This window comes from Rhamphochromis sp. 'chilingali', assembly GCF_963969265.1.
Source record: "Rhamphochromis sp. 'chilingali' genome assembly, chromosome: 8".
Classification (NCBI taxonomy): domain Eukaryota; kingdom Metazoa; phylum Chordata; class Actinopteri; order Cichliformes; family Cichlidae; genus Rhamphochromis; species Rhamphochromis sp. 'chilingali'.
Window position 1 is genome coordinate 8,830,316 of NC_137935.1, and position 17,567 is coordinate 8,847,882.

Here is a 17,567-nt window from a genome sequence, read left to right on the forward strand (position 1 = left end):
TGTCTTGGTCTTGGTTTAGGCGGTCTTGACTACAAGTCTAACTGCGAGTAGTTGGCAAGCAGGGTGTCTCTAAGCAAGGCTAACCCACCATCAACCATCCAGACAACTGAAGTGAAGAGCAGATCTCAGGGTATTTTTTGGGGGGGAGGGGGAAATGGTTTTAAATTAGCTAAAGTATATATATATGATTGAAAATTCAGTCCAGGCTTTTTAATTAAGATCTCACAAAAACACTCTGTGTATATCACCAGAAAATAATTGAAGTTTGCTTCGTCCAAGGCTCTAACAGCTGGCGTCAAGTGAAGATTCAGTGCTTCTTTTGTCTCTTTAGGAAGACATTATTAAAGTTGCACATATAGTCCAGGAATCGTCTGAAAGATGTGGAAATCAGAAAAGCTTTGAATGCTTGTCAGTGCAATAGACAATGACGCATCTGTTCCTTTGTTTGGTGGAAAATCTTTACCACAGCCTCAGATCCAAACAGAGCATCAAATTGGAGTCCAGCTGATATAGACACTGATGTTCGAGTTTGTGTTTTATAAAAACATGTACCCTTTAACACACAGCAACAGTGATATACATATTTTCCATTAACTACTAATTTTATGTTAAAATGGTTAGAGATCAAGATATGTGGCTAATAAATGTGTATCTTTTATGAAATTGATCTTTTCGCTTTTGCAGCAGACATATACAAGCCTTTAGACGATGCTGTGTGTTTGTTTGGCTCAGTGTATCTTTATAGTATTTTGAATATCTACATTTCATAACTTCAAACCAGTCATGACAGTCAGTTCTCAAATATAATACTGATAAATTGGAAGACAAATAAGTGTTTGTTTGCAGATGACACATGAATCAGTGCTCCCTCTCAACAGGTTAACAGATGAAGGGACAAGAAAGGATCATTTATACTTTTATAAAGATTAAACGATAGAGCAGAAATCACTAGAAATATTTTCCTCCCAAAATTGTGAATATCCAGTAGGGAAGCTTTCAAATGTGAGTCCTGAGAGTTAAAAAAAGAAACAACCTATGAATAGTTACCATTAATTTGTGTATGATATAATTTTCAGGATCACTGAGCTTCCGTCTCATCCTTAATAGGCCAGACAATGGTTTGGGGTAATGTATGCTAGGAGGTCACAAAAACAAAAGATTCTGCTTATGCTGCAGGCGGAAACCTTTAGGCTGATCCTTATTATAGGCTTCCTCACTTCAGTGCAGACAGCAAGAAAAATAACCGGGTTCAGGTTCTGGCAACAGGATGGACTTGATTTTAATCCAGAAACCCGCTGACATTGAGACAGTGTCCTTCAAATAATTATTTTAATCCACTTTTTGTATTATTTTTTTTTTGTGACCGTGCAATAATCACATGAAGGAGAGTCTTTTAAGGCAGAGGAACACAATGACGTAGTGTTGTGCTTTCTTCCTTCTCCCCATCCTGGGCCAGTTCCCAAAGAGACCTCCCGCCCCCACCCCAACAACACCACCAGCACCACTCCAACCTGGAGCTATGCCAGACTGTGAATGAATGAGAAGGTCCTCACAGCCTACTATGTTTGTTTGATGTAGAGCACTGAGGTCTCTCTGTTTATGTGAAAGATCCTTGCGATTCACTAGGAAACATTCAAAATGAATAAACATATAAGTAATCTTCTATATTAATACAGCCAGAGTAATACTCTACCAGATTTAAAAACTGTATACTGGAATATATATACTTCATCAAATTATAATTCAGTTGTTGATCTGAGCTGGTGCCACATTTCTCATTATATGGACTGAGCTATAAATACACAAATGAAACATAATGTATCAGAAAGTAATCATTAAGTATGCAAGCAAGAGGAGAAAAAGAAATTTAACAAAAGGGAAAGTAAACAGAAGGCCCAGCTACATCTGTTAATTCTGTGTTGATTCTGTGCTCTCCCCAGTGATGAGATTTGGTCACTGCCTAAGTACCATATTTGGGGAAGAGACTTAATGCATAAAGAAGATTAGAGTTAGTTGTTTAAGGGCTTGGAGCACAAGATTTACCATTATTACCAGTCCCAGTGAAAAAAGTGGGAGCCTGTCACAATCTGATGCAGACGCTAGCCAAGACGGAGAAATGTTAATTGAGCCAAGCCACACACCATATGGGAGGGATTATGATGTGTGTGGGTCATGAAGAGAATGACAAAGATTAGGTGGCCTTTGAGAGTGATAGATGATTGAGAGATTAACAATATAGAGCACAGATCGGGACTGTTGAAACCAGGAAGTCACACCGACTTCTTAGCCTTTTAAAGTTATGCAACACCACGTTTATTATATTCTTTTAAAAATTTGAATATATATTCAAATTCAGAGTTGCTGCAGGCATTAAGTAAAACGACGCGTCCTTAGGGCTAAATTTTAAAAGCCATTTTTGTGATGCAATCTTCTAACCCATGTGAATAACCAATGGGAGAAGAGCAAAGAGCCCGAAAGTATTAATTTGCAGCAAACACCGGCTAATTGTTCCAAAGTTACATCAGAGATCAAAGGGGGGATACTGAAGCAAGAGCTCTGTTTGTTTAATTACAGGCACAGAGGGAAATTGAAATTACTCTTCTTGTCAACCCTCAAAGGCTTAACAGACAGCTTTGGACTCAGATCCACATTTACAGATGTCACTGGCCATCAGTGCACACAAAGCTTAAAAAACCTTTGAGTATGAAAGGGTAGGGAGCAGCCAAATATATTTTATATATATATATATATAAGTTTTGCTGAATTGCCCACTCTTTATTCTTTAGTGATGTATCAATTTCACAGTGCTGTGTGCCAAGGAGAACATTATGCCAACGGTATATGCTTTCAGATGTAGCAGTAGGCCAACTTAATCACCCGTCTCTCCTCCTGTTCTTTGCTGTCAACATGGAAGGAAAAGAGAGAGAAAGAGAGACTCTGCCATTGGTCAACCAAAGTGGATTGACACAATTTTGATTTAAAAAAAAAATAAAAAATTTCATTTGAATAACCTACAGCTCGGTCCGCAGTACCCTCTCTTGGAGTAAGAAAAAAAAAAATACAGTAATAAAAATTATAAGGTTATTGCACAAACATCACAACAGGTGAATAAAGTTGAATATGTCTTTTTTTTTTTTTTTTGACAATGCTTCGTACTCAGTGCATGCTAGGCAACTTAGTGAGCGACAGTTACATGATGGCAAGACGCAACAACAACTGCACATTCAAAATTTGCTCCTAAAAACAACATATGTGATGTGCCTCGATCTCGTTTGGCTCTATGGTATTTAACTTGTGGTCGAGGGTATCAGGATTCAAAAGCGATTCAACTACAGTAACTGAGATGTACATTTGCAATGAACAGACATCATTTCACAAATCTTGGCCGTAATTGAATTTGCCTTCTTTGTTCTTTTAAAAGAAATGAAACAACATGCTGCACTCGCACTGAGAGAGATTAAGAATGCCTTGCATTACGAGAAACCACAAAACTGTATTTATATATTTTATGTATTCATTTAATTATTTAGGTGCCATTCTATAGGGAAAATACATTTTAACAATTCCAATCAGTGTTGCACAGAAAGTATTGCCAATTTTTCAAGGCTCTAGCTTGAAATCCTTGATACATAATATTTTTTTACCCCAGTGGGAAATGAGATGCAACCCAGACTGCATAATAACTGGGTCAGCGATGGAAAAAGCTGACGAGCGCAGTGGCAGCCAACATGTTAACAGTTATTATATAAATATTTATGACATGGACACTTTTACCACTTACCAATTCTCAGGACTTGCTGCGAAGTGAGCCAAAACTCTGCCATAAAGTACAGCAGCGAAAATAACAGTCCCTTCCTTTTCACCATGGTCATTCCTCCAGAGCTGAATTTAACATTTATGGCAAATTTATTTTTCTTTTTTCCCCTTAGTAATTCATGCTGATAACCTGCCAGTCCTTGTATCCGTAACGAAAATAAACTGGCATCCGACCCATATCCATCCCTCACACATTGTGGTGAGAAAAAGAAACAACACAACCACACACTCCACTTGAAGTTGTCACTGATCAAAAGATTTGATCAGATTTTTCCATTCTAGGATCCTTTGTATGCCTGTAAGGTTTTGTTTCCCATATTCACTGTCCAGATAGCCTTCTTATCATGTTTTTCCCGGTGCACACTTGAATTGTAGGCTGCAACTGAGGAGGAGGACCGCACTGGGCTCCTGTTGTCAAGTAAGCAGCAACGGGAAACAGCTTCTGCTTACAAATTTCACAATAAAAGATGAAATGGAAATCAATTTGGAACCATACAGAAGATGAACAACATTCTTTTATTTAATTTAACAAAGAATAGAAATCAAATAATAATGTAACACATACATACATTTTTCCCCCCAATAAAATACATAGCCATGAATGTCCCTCATTTTTATACTGAGCAAAGTGTGTTTTTATTTTCCCGAGGCTTTAATCACATAAATATGTTGATGACTCATTTGGCATCCTCTGTCCGAAACACCTTTTATTTCAGTGCTTTAATTCTGAAATCAAATTCGCCTCGTTTCCGCTGTCGCTCACTGTGTCATCGGCTCACTCGACACAGTTGAAGATCCTTCCCATACAGGCGCTCAACTGAGGGCACTGCCAAGCCGCTGATCCGCAAACATGGATACGTCCTGAAGATTAACTTCAAATCTGGCAACATTCGACCTCGACAAGATCTCTGCTTTGGTACACCGAGGAATGATTAAATCTTTGGTCCAGTCCTGATGGAAACGCAAATCTAATCTCCATACTGGTCGTTGACGCTCCCTTGAAGATTAACTACCTCAAACCGTTCAACTGCCGCGGTCTTGTAGTTAAATAAAATGTGTTCAGGTTACCTTGATACTCTTTGCTTTATTCCTTGAGGAAGAGTGGCTTGAGATTTGAAGTGGCCATTCTGAACCAAGAATGTCTGATGGGTTTCTTGAGATTAGTGTAATTACTATATTTTTGATTATCAGTAAATTGGCTAAATTAGAGAGTGATATTTAAGCTGTTTTTTTTTCCCACTCACAAAGTAAAAGCTCAATATCCTCAACTGTAAAGTACTCTTTAAAATTCATTTTCTAGTAAGTAAAATGTAATGAATTTATCACAATGTCAAATAAAATAGTTTACGTACATCCAACAGCATACATGTTATGGACATATTTTAACATGAGACTTCCAAAACTGATGATCAAAAAAAATCTCTTGTTGTGGCTGAACATGTGAATGGAGAACAAAAAGATACTGTTGCTTGACCATGGATAGTTTTTGCTTTGCTTTAAGCTTAATCCTGGTGCTCCCTCCCCCCCCAATTTATTCCTATATTATGATATTTAGCTTCATAATATGTGTCTCTTCTTTATCTGGAGCTCGCCAACTTAAAAAACTGCACTGGAAAGATCTCTGGTGTCATCTAGTGGTGATATGATGTCAGTATAGAAAATTTGTTTTGAAGATTTGCATTGTGAAGAGATTTTAATTGCCAGCATGTATTCATAAAATATATAAGTATATACAGTACACAGTTTAACACATTTATTAGTCCACCACCTAATGCAAGATTTATGCCAAAGACGCCCTAAATTAATAGTGCTGGTGATTAACAAAATAATTTCTTATGTTTCTGTAATGGTTAATCCACCACTGTGTGGAAGGTTTTTAATTAAGATCGTATTTTAAAGCTAAAATATAACTATTTTTGTTTTATCGCTAAATTTTAAAATTCACTGATTTACAAAAAAGTAAATAATGATAATAAAACACATTTTATTATTAGAATGTTTAGAAATGCAAATTATTTGCTTGCTTGTTTTAGTGGTTGACTGTTATGCTCGATTAATTTCTGATTTCTCAAATAAGTCCAATGTGCGGTTCACAAATTTGTGTGAACCACACTTGTCTTTAGTTTCAAACAATCTTTTGTTACATATCTAAAATATTTTAAAAAAAATATATATATATATAATATGCATGTCAAATTCATTTTTAGCAACTTTAATTTTTCATTGTTTTAGATTTTAATGTGGTTTGAGTTTTTAGTTAAGTAGTTTAGTTTAGTAGAGCTTTAAAACAAGAAATTTCATCATTACTTTTCTAGGAACATTTGCTTTTTTTTTTTACCATAAAATATGTCTTCCATAATCAAACTTGCTCAAAATGCAGAAAGAAGAATTCAACGGGCTTCTGGGACCTCACAGAGCATATACCCTTAATCTACCCTCACTGCTATCTCTGGAAAAAAAAGGTTTTCCCTCTGGGAAATATAAACAGTTTATACACACCTACAGAGTGAAGTGTTGCATTAAAAAAATAAACAAAAAAAAACACCTGCCAGCTACTAACATTTGTAAATTAAAATGTGGTTTTAATGATCATTGCTAATCGAAATTACAGGCAAGCAATAATAATAACAAGTTATTTATACATCTGGCTGGTGGAAAACACATCATGATAGCAAAACACACACTGAGACATCGTGATAACGATAACAATTCTAGAGGTTTTTGAACAAATGGCTGCAAAAGGTTGCAAAACATTAAGCTATAACTTTCCATCCTGGTGATTTCTACAGAGGTTAAATGGTTTACAAAGGCTCATCTTTGTGTATACTAATAACAATGGTTGTGTCCCATTTGATAAAAGCAGACATTTTTTCCACAGTGCAAAACATTTAAAACAGTTATTAACAGTACAAAAACTTTAAACACACCGTTCAGTATTATTCAGTATATGCATTAGGATTAAACTCAGTTGTGGATTTTTCCTTATATGTATACACCACCTCTCATCTCACTGTAAGGCACTGATTGAGCTCTTGATTCTTTATATGTTATGAAAATAGGAGTCTGTGGAACTGGATGGAAGCTGGACTGGTAGGACGTGGTGGGAACATAAGTGAGTGAATATGGTATGGTGTTCTGACTCATGTATAAGGAGTTCTCTGGAGCATACAAGTTTCCACTGTGGTTAGAGCTCTGCACTGAGGGGTGATGAGACATACTGCCTTGATATAGCAGTGATGCGTTTTCCTGAGGAGTCAGATTATAGACAACAGGTGGGTTTAATACTGTTCCATTATTTGTCCTTACTGGAATGACAGTTTGCAGTGGCATTGCAGCGTTTTGTCCAACGGAACCAGTCGATCGAAGGCTGGACAGGGGATGATAATTCATCAGAGCTGGCCTATTGGGCGTTGGCTTATAACTAAGTAAGTTTGGTGGGTGATACATATCAAACGAGCCTTTGCCTTTGGGCAAACGGCGGCAGACAAACAACAGGGATGAGGCGAAAAGCACAGCACCTGTCACCCATCCAATGTAAAGAGCCTCTCCTAGCTCTCTTCTCTGGGCATCAATCAGCAAAGGATTGTAAAAATCTGTAATGATAACATGACCTGTCCACGACACTGGGATAAAGACACAGATGCACGCCATGAACTGCATAACCCCTGCAACCATCAATATAATGGTCTTAGCCCAATCATTACCCCGAATACAGGACACACATCGCATTCCTGCCAGAGCCACAAGAAGCCCCACCGCTGACAAGGCCACAGCAGAGCACATCAGACCCCTGGCAGCCTGTAATTCAGGGGGCAGATACAGCAGGGAGTCATAAACCTTACATTGCATTCTGATGTTGGCTTGTCTGTAGCAGTTCATCCATAGGCCTTCCCAGCGGGTTTCCATCACAATTATGTTTTCTCCGATGAACGCGGTCACCTTCCACATGGGCAACCCCGTGGTAGCCGAGGCACCGATCAAGCCAACCAAGCCCACGCATATTGCAGCTAGCTCTGAAGCACCTTGAATCATGGTTAAATCTCCAAAACTCCAGTTGTGGTTAAATCCAGAATTAGAATGGCTCTCATCCACAACAGTTGCTTGCTGTACGAGACAGTTTGTTATGGGTAAGAGGCCCTGCATTCACCTGATTGGTTTAGAGGGATGAGGGTAGCAGGAGGTCTGCTTATTTTGTGTTTATGGTTCTCAGATGATAGGGGTCAGTCATTACTTTCTCCAACACTGTACACACAAAACAAGACAACACCAAGCACTATTTTTTTTTATTTTAATTTTAATTATTTGCCATGTTTTCTTACTCTTTAGATGCGGTACAACCCAGAAGCAAACATTAATATGTGGTACAGTTTAGTACAGCGCATGTAGTTCTTATATTGTCCACAGGGGAGCAGAGATGACCTTAGAGGATAGTGAAATGAGGGGGATCTCACATAACACAGGCCAAATACAGTTTGTTCTAGATAGTTACAGTTTAGATGTCTAAGTTTAAATTATGTACAGAACTTGTCAACATGTATTCATTATGGCTTCAGAAATTATTGCGCGAAACCTCAAGCAACAATAAACACTACATTGTCCTTACGTCACAAGTATTTGCGTTACCCAACAGCAGTGACATTACTGTTTTATTTTGAAGTTCAAGTTGTACAGTTTACATTTGAACTTACTAAAACTGAAATTAAGCGACCTGTTCGATTAAGAAGTCGTATTCTATTGAACAGAGACAGAAATGTTTAACACAGTCTGCTTGGTTTTCTATTCAAAGTGACTTGCAAATTTGGATCATATGATTATGCCGTTGTCTCAATGCTTTCTTTGTAACTATCTGGCTATGCTGCCACACCTTAAGCAAGTAGCCTTAACCCAGTATCTTGTTTTTATGTAACTATTTCCTCTTTACCCGGCCAACTTAAACAGATTCAGGATTTTTTTGGTTAAGCAAACACCATAAACGCCATAAACGTCCTAGTTTGGGAGGTATTTTAGATAGATGCATTTACTTTCCAGTGAAATTCTCATAATGAAAAATGAAAACTGTTTCTTCTTTTCATTTCACACATGAAGCGTTATGTGTTTGTTGGTCTTTTCTTGTACTACTTCTACACCTGCCATCATTTAGTTATTACTTTTGATTTGAATACTAGTTGAAACTGATTAGTAACGATTAACAAAAAAAAAAGAAGAAACAGAATGTGACAATGTGACAATGAGAGACTATTTGTGCCACAGAGATGAGTTTGAGCTGTTTCTTTTCTTTTTTAGCAGCACAGCTCAGACACAGTTAAGAAATATTTTTTGAAATGACTAAAGCTTTAACGCTCTCAAGGCAGGCGTTGCAGATTTGCAACAGTTAAAAGCTAACAACCTGATTACCCCACATGCATATTTTATGAGTTTTTTTTACTCACAAGTACCACTGCAGGTATTCTTTTGTGCATCAGCAACAAAAACTTAATTTGAGCCTGAGAGGGTTAAATGTAGTTACAACTACGCTTGTTTTTCAGAGATGACATGTCCCATTAACAAAGTGCATGTTTTACAGTAAGTCAACTTTTTAATAATTTTCAGTGGTTAAAGATTGAATTAAATTGTTATATACAGCATAAATGTACACTTTTTTTAAGCATTTGTATAAAATATAAGGCTGTTAGTATAAAATTGAATTAATACACATAATGCAGTAGAAATGGTGTATTGGTTCACACACATTTTCTCTTAAACCTGAAATGCAGTTTCTGATCAATTAAAAAAACAAAAATAAAAATAAGTGTTTACAGAAACGCGACCCCACTGTGTGCACTGTGTACAGAGGGATATCTGGACTGGTAACTGTAGACAGACGATGGGTATCTTGATAGCATTGGCTGAGATCGTGGTTGGGGAAGCGTCATCAGTTGTTGAGGCTGTAGAGGCTGTAGTGGCTGTTGAGGGTAGACCGAATAGTCTGAGGCCTTGGAGTATAGGTATCGCTCTGAATCTTTGTCATCCGACTGTATATTACAGCAAATAAAAATGCATCCTCCAGCAAACAAGAAAGCCGAAGTTACCCAGCCAATGTAGAGAGCTGCTCCAAGCTCTCTCCGCTGGGCATCGATCAGCAAGGGGTTGTAGAAGTTAGTGATGATGACGTGACCCGTCCAGGAGACGGGGATGAGGACACAGAAGCAACCCAATATGATCATGCTACCAGCAATGATGAGAACCAGCCGCTTAGCTCGATCATTGTTTTGGATGCATGATGTGCACTGCATGCCTATCAGACTGATCAGCACACCAAGACCACTCAGTGCCAGAGAGCAGCACATAAGCCCCCTTGCCGCCTGCAGGTCAGGAGTCAGGGCCAGGAGAGAGTCGTACACTTTACACTGCATCCTGAAGCTTGCCTGTTGGTAGCAATTCATCCACAAGCCCTCAAACAGAGTCTCAAACACGATGATATTGTCTCCAATGAAGGCTGTGACGCGCCACATAGGCATTCCTGTAGTTGCTGCTGCCCCGATCAGCCCGATTAGGGATACTAAAAGACCCACAATCTCCAGTGCTGAGTTTGCCATCCTGTTCTTCACTTACTCATCCAAGCTCAGAAGAGCAATAGTGTGCGGACACAGTGTAACTGCTGTAGGAAGCAGTAGGTTTTCTCTGTGGAGTGGCTTTGCATCCCGATGGAGGAGGAGCAGATTCATGTTTACCTGTACACCCTCCTCCCTGTGGACATAACACCAGAATGGGAGGTAGTGGGAATTGTGACATGTTGCTAGGAAACTGAATCCCTTGGGCCTTTAATTCTTTGTACAGCAACCCAGTAGCTGCTCTAAGCTTCCCCCTTTGTTTACTCAGAAGTCTCAGTTTACATTCTTGGACTTCGGTTTAAAAGAAGACAAAACGACGAGGTGTTTCTTAACAATGGGGGCATGTTCAGAATCGTCAAATGTATCACTGGTAAACATACTCTGTTAATGTATTACCAGTTATAGTTACAGATCAAAAATCAGTTCTGATTCACTTCCTGTTTATTACTTCATCTTTATTTTTAATCATTTACTGCTATTGTGGAGGGCCTCATGGTACATGGGCATGTAGGGGAACTGGAGACACAAAATAACAGCAATGGACAAAACTCTTTGTCCCCCATTTTTGTAAAGCACACTGTTAAAGACAGGAGCGCACAACAGACAAGACAAACAGTGGGGTCGGGGGAAGTCTGCTTCTGTGTGTGTATGAAAGATATGAGAGATGTGTAGTTTTAACAGAATATGAGTAGTAGTAGAACGGCGGGGGGGAAAAGAACAAAGTATGGCAAATTATGACAAATATTCAACATTTTTTTTTATACATTTGATAAGTACATTTTAGAAGTACCGTGAAAAGGAAACAATTTGTACGTGCGTGTGTGCGTTTGTATATTTTTTAAATATTCTTATATATTTTGGTTTGCTTTAAGGGTCTCAAATGTTACACATGCATGACTGTCAGTACTGGATTTCTTGTCTGGGTCTCTTGTGTCACTCTCCTCTCAGGGAAAAAAAAAAAAAAAGCAACCAATTCCTGTTTGGTTGAAATAAAGTCACCTGGTAGGTTTGTACAGTGGGTGGATCTGTGTAAACAGCCTGGTTTTACTAGTTTAGGCACATTTCCACACACTACAATAGAAATGACATATATTTCCATTTGCTCACTAGTGAGTGAAGAAAGTGCAGTTTCAGTTGGAGGTTTTGGAAATTTACAACAAATTTAAGATCATTTGTCAGCACTGAAACACTGCTTACATTATAATGCACCTTTAACTTCTTGATCAGCTATGTACTGTTGTGTTAGACATTGGGGAAAAAAATACAACAAGATTCTCTTTTACAAGCCATTTACTTTATTAGGAAAAAAACAAATTTGGCCAGATATTTTGGCCAGCATTTTGAAAAAACTTGTATGTAATATTTTAATTTATAACAGTGTTGAAAACAAATCACTGGTTTACAATCTGAAAAAAGGGCCTAGTTGACAATTTGTTCTTGGAGAGCAAGTCAGAAACTGTAAAGAACGCAATATCAACATGCAATTGTTGTAACATTAACAGATGTAATAGATTACACATACTGTGCTAGAATATAATTTAGTGTGAGTTAAGCAAAAGGGTTAAAAAAAAACCCCAAACAAGGAATATAGAAATCCAGCAGTTTGTCAGCATCGAAACACATTCAAGTCCATAATGATTCGGAGTATTTGCAGTACACTTTGATAAGTAAAGAAATATCTGGTTGTTTCAAGTGAACGACAGTTAATCAGTTCTCCTCATCAAATGTGCCAAATTTTGGCAAGTTTATTTTAAAAAAAGTCCAAAAATCTTTAGTATTGACTTGGTGCGTATATCACAGATCCTGGTGGGGCTGCAGAGTAAGCAGGCTGGTAGGTATATGCTGGCTGGTAGGTGTATGCGGGTTGGTAGAAGCTTCCTGTGGGGTTGTATTGAAACCTTTCATCTGGATCTTGGGTGCGGGGAGCATGGCGGCAAAGCAGGATCACTCCGGCACTGAAAAGCAACGCTGAAGTCACCCAGCCAATGTAAAGGGCCTCCCCGAGCTCTCTACGCTGGGCATCAATCAGTAGAGGGTTGTAAAAATCTTGGATGATGACATGGGCTGTCCAGGACACGGGAATTATGGTTGTAAGGCAACCCATGAGGAACAGGCAGCCACCAGCCACAAGAACAATATGCTTGGTACGAGCCCGGTGGTCCACCACTTTTGTGCATTTCATCCCCACTGCTGAAACAATAAGGGCGAAGGTGGTCAGAGCCACAGAGCTGCACATCAGACCCCTGGCAGCCTGGAGATCAGGAGGCAGAAACAGCAGGGAATCGTACACTTTACATTGCATTCTGATGTTGGCTTGTCTGTAGCAGTTCATCCACAAACCCTCCCAGCGGGTCTCCATGACAATAATGTTCTCCTGAATAAAGGCTGTTACCTTCCACATCGGCAGGCCCGTCACAGCGGCAACGCCAATTAGTCCAATGAAGCCAATGATGAGAGCTACTACCTCACAGCAGATAGCATTTTGTTGCTTCCGTTTTTCAATTTTCTTCTTTTCCTCATATACAGAGTCCCCATACTCTCCGTACTCTCCATTTGTCAGCGCCGGCTTCCCATCGTAGTAACTGCCAACATAAGATTGAGGTGGCTTGCTGTAGCCACTGTAAGCAGTGTAAGTGGCCATTCTGGTTAACACAGAAAGCTTAATCTCAACCTTCTGGTGCACTTATACAGCTGAAGAGAAAAATCTGAGAACAACAACAAGTTGAGGAACTTATACACCCACAAAAACTATGCTAATGATGCAATGCAGCCTTACTGGTTAAGCTGCTTCAGAGCCATCAGATAAATGGCGAGACACAAAGGAGTGCTGCTTGTTTTGAATACCTCCAGTACTAATGATCAGTCGTTAGTTTTTAGTTATTAAAAATCACTAAATCTTGTTACCACAGTAACATCAAGGTTTAATCAACATCATATTTTAAAAAAAAAATCAAGCAAAAAAAGTCAAAGTTAATGAAAAGTATGTAAGATATTTTTAATACTACACGGAAATACTTGACGTAATTTTAGAGAACATTTAGCATAGGGAAAATGTATTGTGAACATACGATGTAATATCTCAGTACTATTACATGTGCTAACTTAAAATTAACTAATGCAATGTGTGGCCAGTTTTATCATTTGAAAGGATTTGCCAGATAAAAAAGACTTGCTATAAATGTTGAAAAAATGAATAAAACTAATATAACAACTGTAGCATCCAACTACACTAATGGGTGTAGGAAACGACTCCATCTCACAAACAGAAAGCTGATGGGTGGATGATCACAGATGTGAAACGCACTGCTTCTCTACACGTAAGACGAGCTGATGAAAAGGTGTCGCACAAAGAAACCTGAGAGGGAGGGCCTTTTGTCATTATCACACAGGGTCGTTCCCTTGTTGCAGCCACAGAAACATTTTAGTTTCTGTTCTGTCAAATGTGAAAATGAGGCACTTCTTCATTGGCTGTTTTCACTTTTCCACCTTAGGTTTTTAGTACAAGAAAAATACCTGAATGGAGTGTTGGTCAAGTATTTGCTTTCCACAAAAAAGTAGAAATTCTATGAATTGAATCACACAAACAAACTGAATTAAAGATTTTAATAAATTATCTGTTCACTTGGTTGGCGGGATTATTAGATCATGAAATATAATGAAATAAGACAGGGAAGCAGTTGCATTTGTCATGTCTCAGATGAGAAATTCATCATTAAGCACAACAAAAATGACTTAAATAAATACAGAAAATACAGACTTGCAGCCAAAAAAGTACTTAAAAACAGTGATGACATTCTCAGGGTCATTGGAGTAAGAGCTGCATTAAGATTGAAGTTGATCGGTGATAGCCACTGCAAGCAGTGTATTGTTGATCAGTGATAATATAGATTTGCCAAAAATTATATTACTTTAAACACAGGCAATGTTGTTTATTCGTGTACAGCATATTAGCCAAATATTTTTGCTGCATCTGTAAACCAAACAGTGCAGACAAGACAAATGCATAGTACAATAGAACATGGTTACATATTGATTTAAATATATCATTGCAAATAAAACACATGTTGCTCATAAATATACGGAGAGACATCTAATATGCAATTAGTACACTGCAGTACAGTTATTTACACATATTCCTGATTTGTATGAAAACTAGATTTCGCTCTTGAAAAGTCAACACTGTCCGCCTTCTGTTCATTCCTTTTCACCATATGATATGCTTCAATGTAGCGCTGATCTTCCTTTGCACTGCGTTTGCTGTACCTAACCAGCACAATGATCCCGGTGATTAGCAAAACACCAGAAGTGGCCCAGCCAATGAAGAGGGACAATCCCAGCTCCCGCTTCTGAGCATCCAGCGTTGTTGGGTTATAGAAGTTACTGATGACAGTATGGGCCACCCAGCTTACGGGGATGAGTGTGGTCAAAAAGGAAAGTAGAAACAGAATCCCTCCTAATGCATAGGTGATATTCTTACTCTTTAAATTGTCACCACAACAGCTGCTCTTCTGGATCCCGAATCCTGTGAGCAACAACGAGATGAAAGCCAGGACTATGGAGACACACATGAGCCCCCTCGCTGCCTGCAGCTCTGGTGGGAGAATTAACAGCGAGTCATACACCTTGCACTGGATGTTGATGTTAGCCTGTCGGTAGCAGTTCATCCACAAGCCCTCTAAGAGCTCCTCCATGACGATGATGTTGGCACCGATGAAGGCAGAAACCCTCCAATGGGGCAGACAAGTGGTGACTATTGTCCCACATAAGCCCAGGGCGCCCAGGACCAGTGCTAAAATCTCAGATTTTGCCTGCATTGTTTGGAAGGATAAAGTTTCGTCTCTCGTCTCTTGTCTAATGAAAACACTGCCCAGTGCACCTCTTTTACAAAGCTTTAAAACTGCGATACTATCAGCATTCCTGTAATGTTATCATACTGGTTTCGGAGGTCTGGAGACTGGCTAGGCCACTCCAGGACTTTCAAATGCTTCTTACGGAGCCACTCCTTTGTTGCCCGGGCAGTGTGTTTTGGATCATTGTCATGTTGGAAGACCCAGCCTCGTTTCATCTTCAAAGTTCTCACTGATGGAAGGAGGTTTTGGCTCAAAATCTCACGATACATGGCCCCATTCATTCTGTCCTTAACACGGATCAGTCGTCCTGTCCCCTTGGCAGAAAAACAGCCCCATAGCATGATGTTTCCACCCCCATGCTTCACAGTAGGTATGGTGTTCTTGGGATGCAACTCAGTATTCTTCTTCCTCCAAACACGACGAGTTGAGTTTATACCAAAAAGTTCTACTTTGGTTTCATCTGACCACATGACATTCTCCCGATCCTCTGCTGTATCATCCATGTGCTCTCTGGCAAACTTCAGACGGGCCTGGACATGCACTGGCTTCAGCAGCGGAACACGTCTGGCACTGCGGGATTTGATTCCCTGCCGTTGTAGTGTGTTACTGATGGTGACCTTTGTTACTTTGGTCCCAGCTCTCTGCAGGTCATTCACCAGGTCCCCCCGTGTGGTTCTGGGATCTTTGCTCACCGTTCTCATGATCATTTTGACCCCACAGGATGAGATCTTGCGTGGAGCCCCAGATCGAGGAAGATTATCAGTGGTCTTGTATGTCTTCCATTTTCTGATGATTGCTCCCACAGTTGATTTTTTCACACCAAGCTGCTTGCCTATTGTAGATTCACTCTTCCCAGTCTGGTGCAGGTCTACAATACTTTTCCTGGTGTCCTTCGAAAGCTCTTTGGTCTTGGCCATGGCGGAGTTTGGAGTCTGACTGTTTGAGGCTGTGGACAGGTGTCTTTTATACAGATGATGAGGAGTTCAAACAGGTGCCATTCATACAGGTAACGAGTGGGGGACAGAAAAGCTTCTTACAGAAGACGTTACAGGTCTGTGAGAGCCAGAGATTTTCCTTGTTTGAGGTGACCAAATACTTATTTTCCACCCTGATTTACGAATAAATTCTTTACAAATCCTACCATGTGGATTCATGGATTTTTTTTTCACATTCTGTCTCTCACAGTTGAAGTGTACCTCTGGTGCAAATTACTGACCTCTGTCATCATTTTAAGTGGGGGAACTTGCACAATCGGTGGCTGACTAAATACTTTTTTGCCCCACTGTAGCTTGCCATCACCAGTGTGTGAATGTGTGTGTGAATGGGTGGATGACTGGATATGTAAAGCGCTTTGGGGTCCTTAGGGACTAGTAAAGCGCTATACAAATACAGGCCATTTACAGGCCATTTTACTATACAGTGGCAGCTTGTAAAATTCTTATAAGATTGGTTTGGGTCTTATGTGTTATAAATATATTCCAAGGCCACCCAAACAAAGCCTGGAGTAACTAGACTAAGTATTACAAGTAATACAAGCCTTGAAGTGAACAGCAATGAATTAGCCTGTTGAATATTGAAAAAAATCCAAGAAAAAATTTATGTTTAGTCATTCTCAGAAGCAACGCATTCACTGTTTTCAATGCAAGCCCACATACAGATGATTACATCCAGATGGTCCCATTTCCCTGCAACAAGAGCTCACATTCAAAGCTACATTTTTTGTGTATATAATACATCAGATGTAAGCAAAATGATCTGTTGTGGCCATTGAACCCGGTATTATTTACCACCTGTGATTGAAAGTATAGATTAATTTGTTCGTAGAAGGATGCTTTCTAGACATTTAAGTCGATTTTGTTTTCCTGAATTGTGCCAGGTATTTGGCACGATTTACAAGGGAGACTGTCCGTCTGATTTCAGGTAAAGAGGGAAAAAAACAGCAGGGAATTACAAGGTGAAAAAGCCACTCCTTTATTTAAACCTGGTCTAGGACGTGCAATGCCCTGCTGCTCACCTCGTTTCTGAGAAGCAGGTGAGACAAAGAATGACAGAGAGAGAGATGTAACAGGAGAGGTCATAAAACAGGAACAGAAACTGCAAAACCTGCTGGACAGGTTTGCTGAGTGATACCATCATCACATCCTCACCTGCTTTGAATGTAAACATGTATCCTCATAGGGAGAAACCTGCAGCTGTGAAGAAACCTATGTTGTAGTGTGTATTCACAGCTGTGAATTTTGATTTTAGATCAATTTTAATTAAAAAATGTATATAGATTAAATATAGAAAATATAGATTCAACTCAGATAAA

At 39.2% G+C, this 17,567-nt stretch overlaps 5 protein-coding genes across 5 annotated transcripts in view; all 5 read right to left on the reverse strand.

Annotated features, from left to right (window-relative positions):
* The window catches only part of LOC308401859 (glutamate receptor ionotropic, kainate 1-like), a 28,215-nt gene extending 24,030 nt beyond the window's left edge, over positions 1-4,185 (reverse strand). Inside the window, exon 1 of the mRNA XM_080890310.1 lies at positions 3,782-4,185. Coding sequence (XP_080746436.1) covers positions 3,782-3,872 — 91 coding nt within the window. The 5' untranslated portion in view covers positions 3,873-4,185. The remainder of the gene's footprint in view (positions 1-3,781) is intronic.
* A 245-nt stretch (positions 4,186-4,430) lies between these two features.
* LOC308401424 (claudin-8-like) lies at positions 4,431-7,889 on the reverse strand. Its single transcript, XM_080889630.1, has one exon. It carries the CDS (start codon positions 7,846-7,848, stop codon positions 6,799-6,801), a length of 1,050 nt encoding a protein of 349 aa, XP_080745756.1. The 5' UTR covers positions 7,849-7,889; the 3' UTR covers positions 4,431-6,798.
* A 604-nt stretch (positions 7,890-8,493) lies between these two features.
* On the reverse strand, positions 8,494-10,500 carry cldn8.1 (claudin 8.1). Its single transcript, XM_080888866.1, has one exon. It carries the CDS (start codon positions 10,389-10,391, stop codon positions 9,609-9,611), a length of 783 nt encoding a protein of 260 aa, XP_080744992.1. The 5' UTR covers positions 10,392-10,500; the 3' UTR covers positions 8,494-9,608.
* A 1,178-nt stretch (positions 10,501-11,678) lies between these two features.
* cldn8.2 (claudin 8.2) lies at positions 11,679-13,117 on the reverse strand. Its single transcript, XM_080888865.1, has one exon. It carries the CDS (start codon positions 13,045-13,047, stop codon positions 12,178-12,180), a length of 870 nt encoding a protein of 289 aa, XP_080744991.1. The 5' UTR covers positions 13,048-13,117; the 3' UTR covers positions 11,679-12,177.
* Positions 13,118-14,000: 883 nt separating this feature from the next.
* On the reverse strand, positions 14,001-15,329 carry LOC308400590 (claudin-17-like). Its single transcript, XM_080888381.1, has one exon. It carries the CDS (start codon positions 15,218-15,220, stop codon positions 14,531-14,533), a length of 690 nt encoding a protein of 229 aa, XP_080744507.1. The 5' UTR covers positions 15,221-15,329; the 3' UTR covers positions 14,001-14,530.
* Between the last annotated feature and the right edge of the window lie 2,238 nt (positions 15,330-17,567).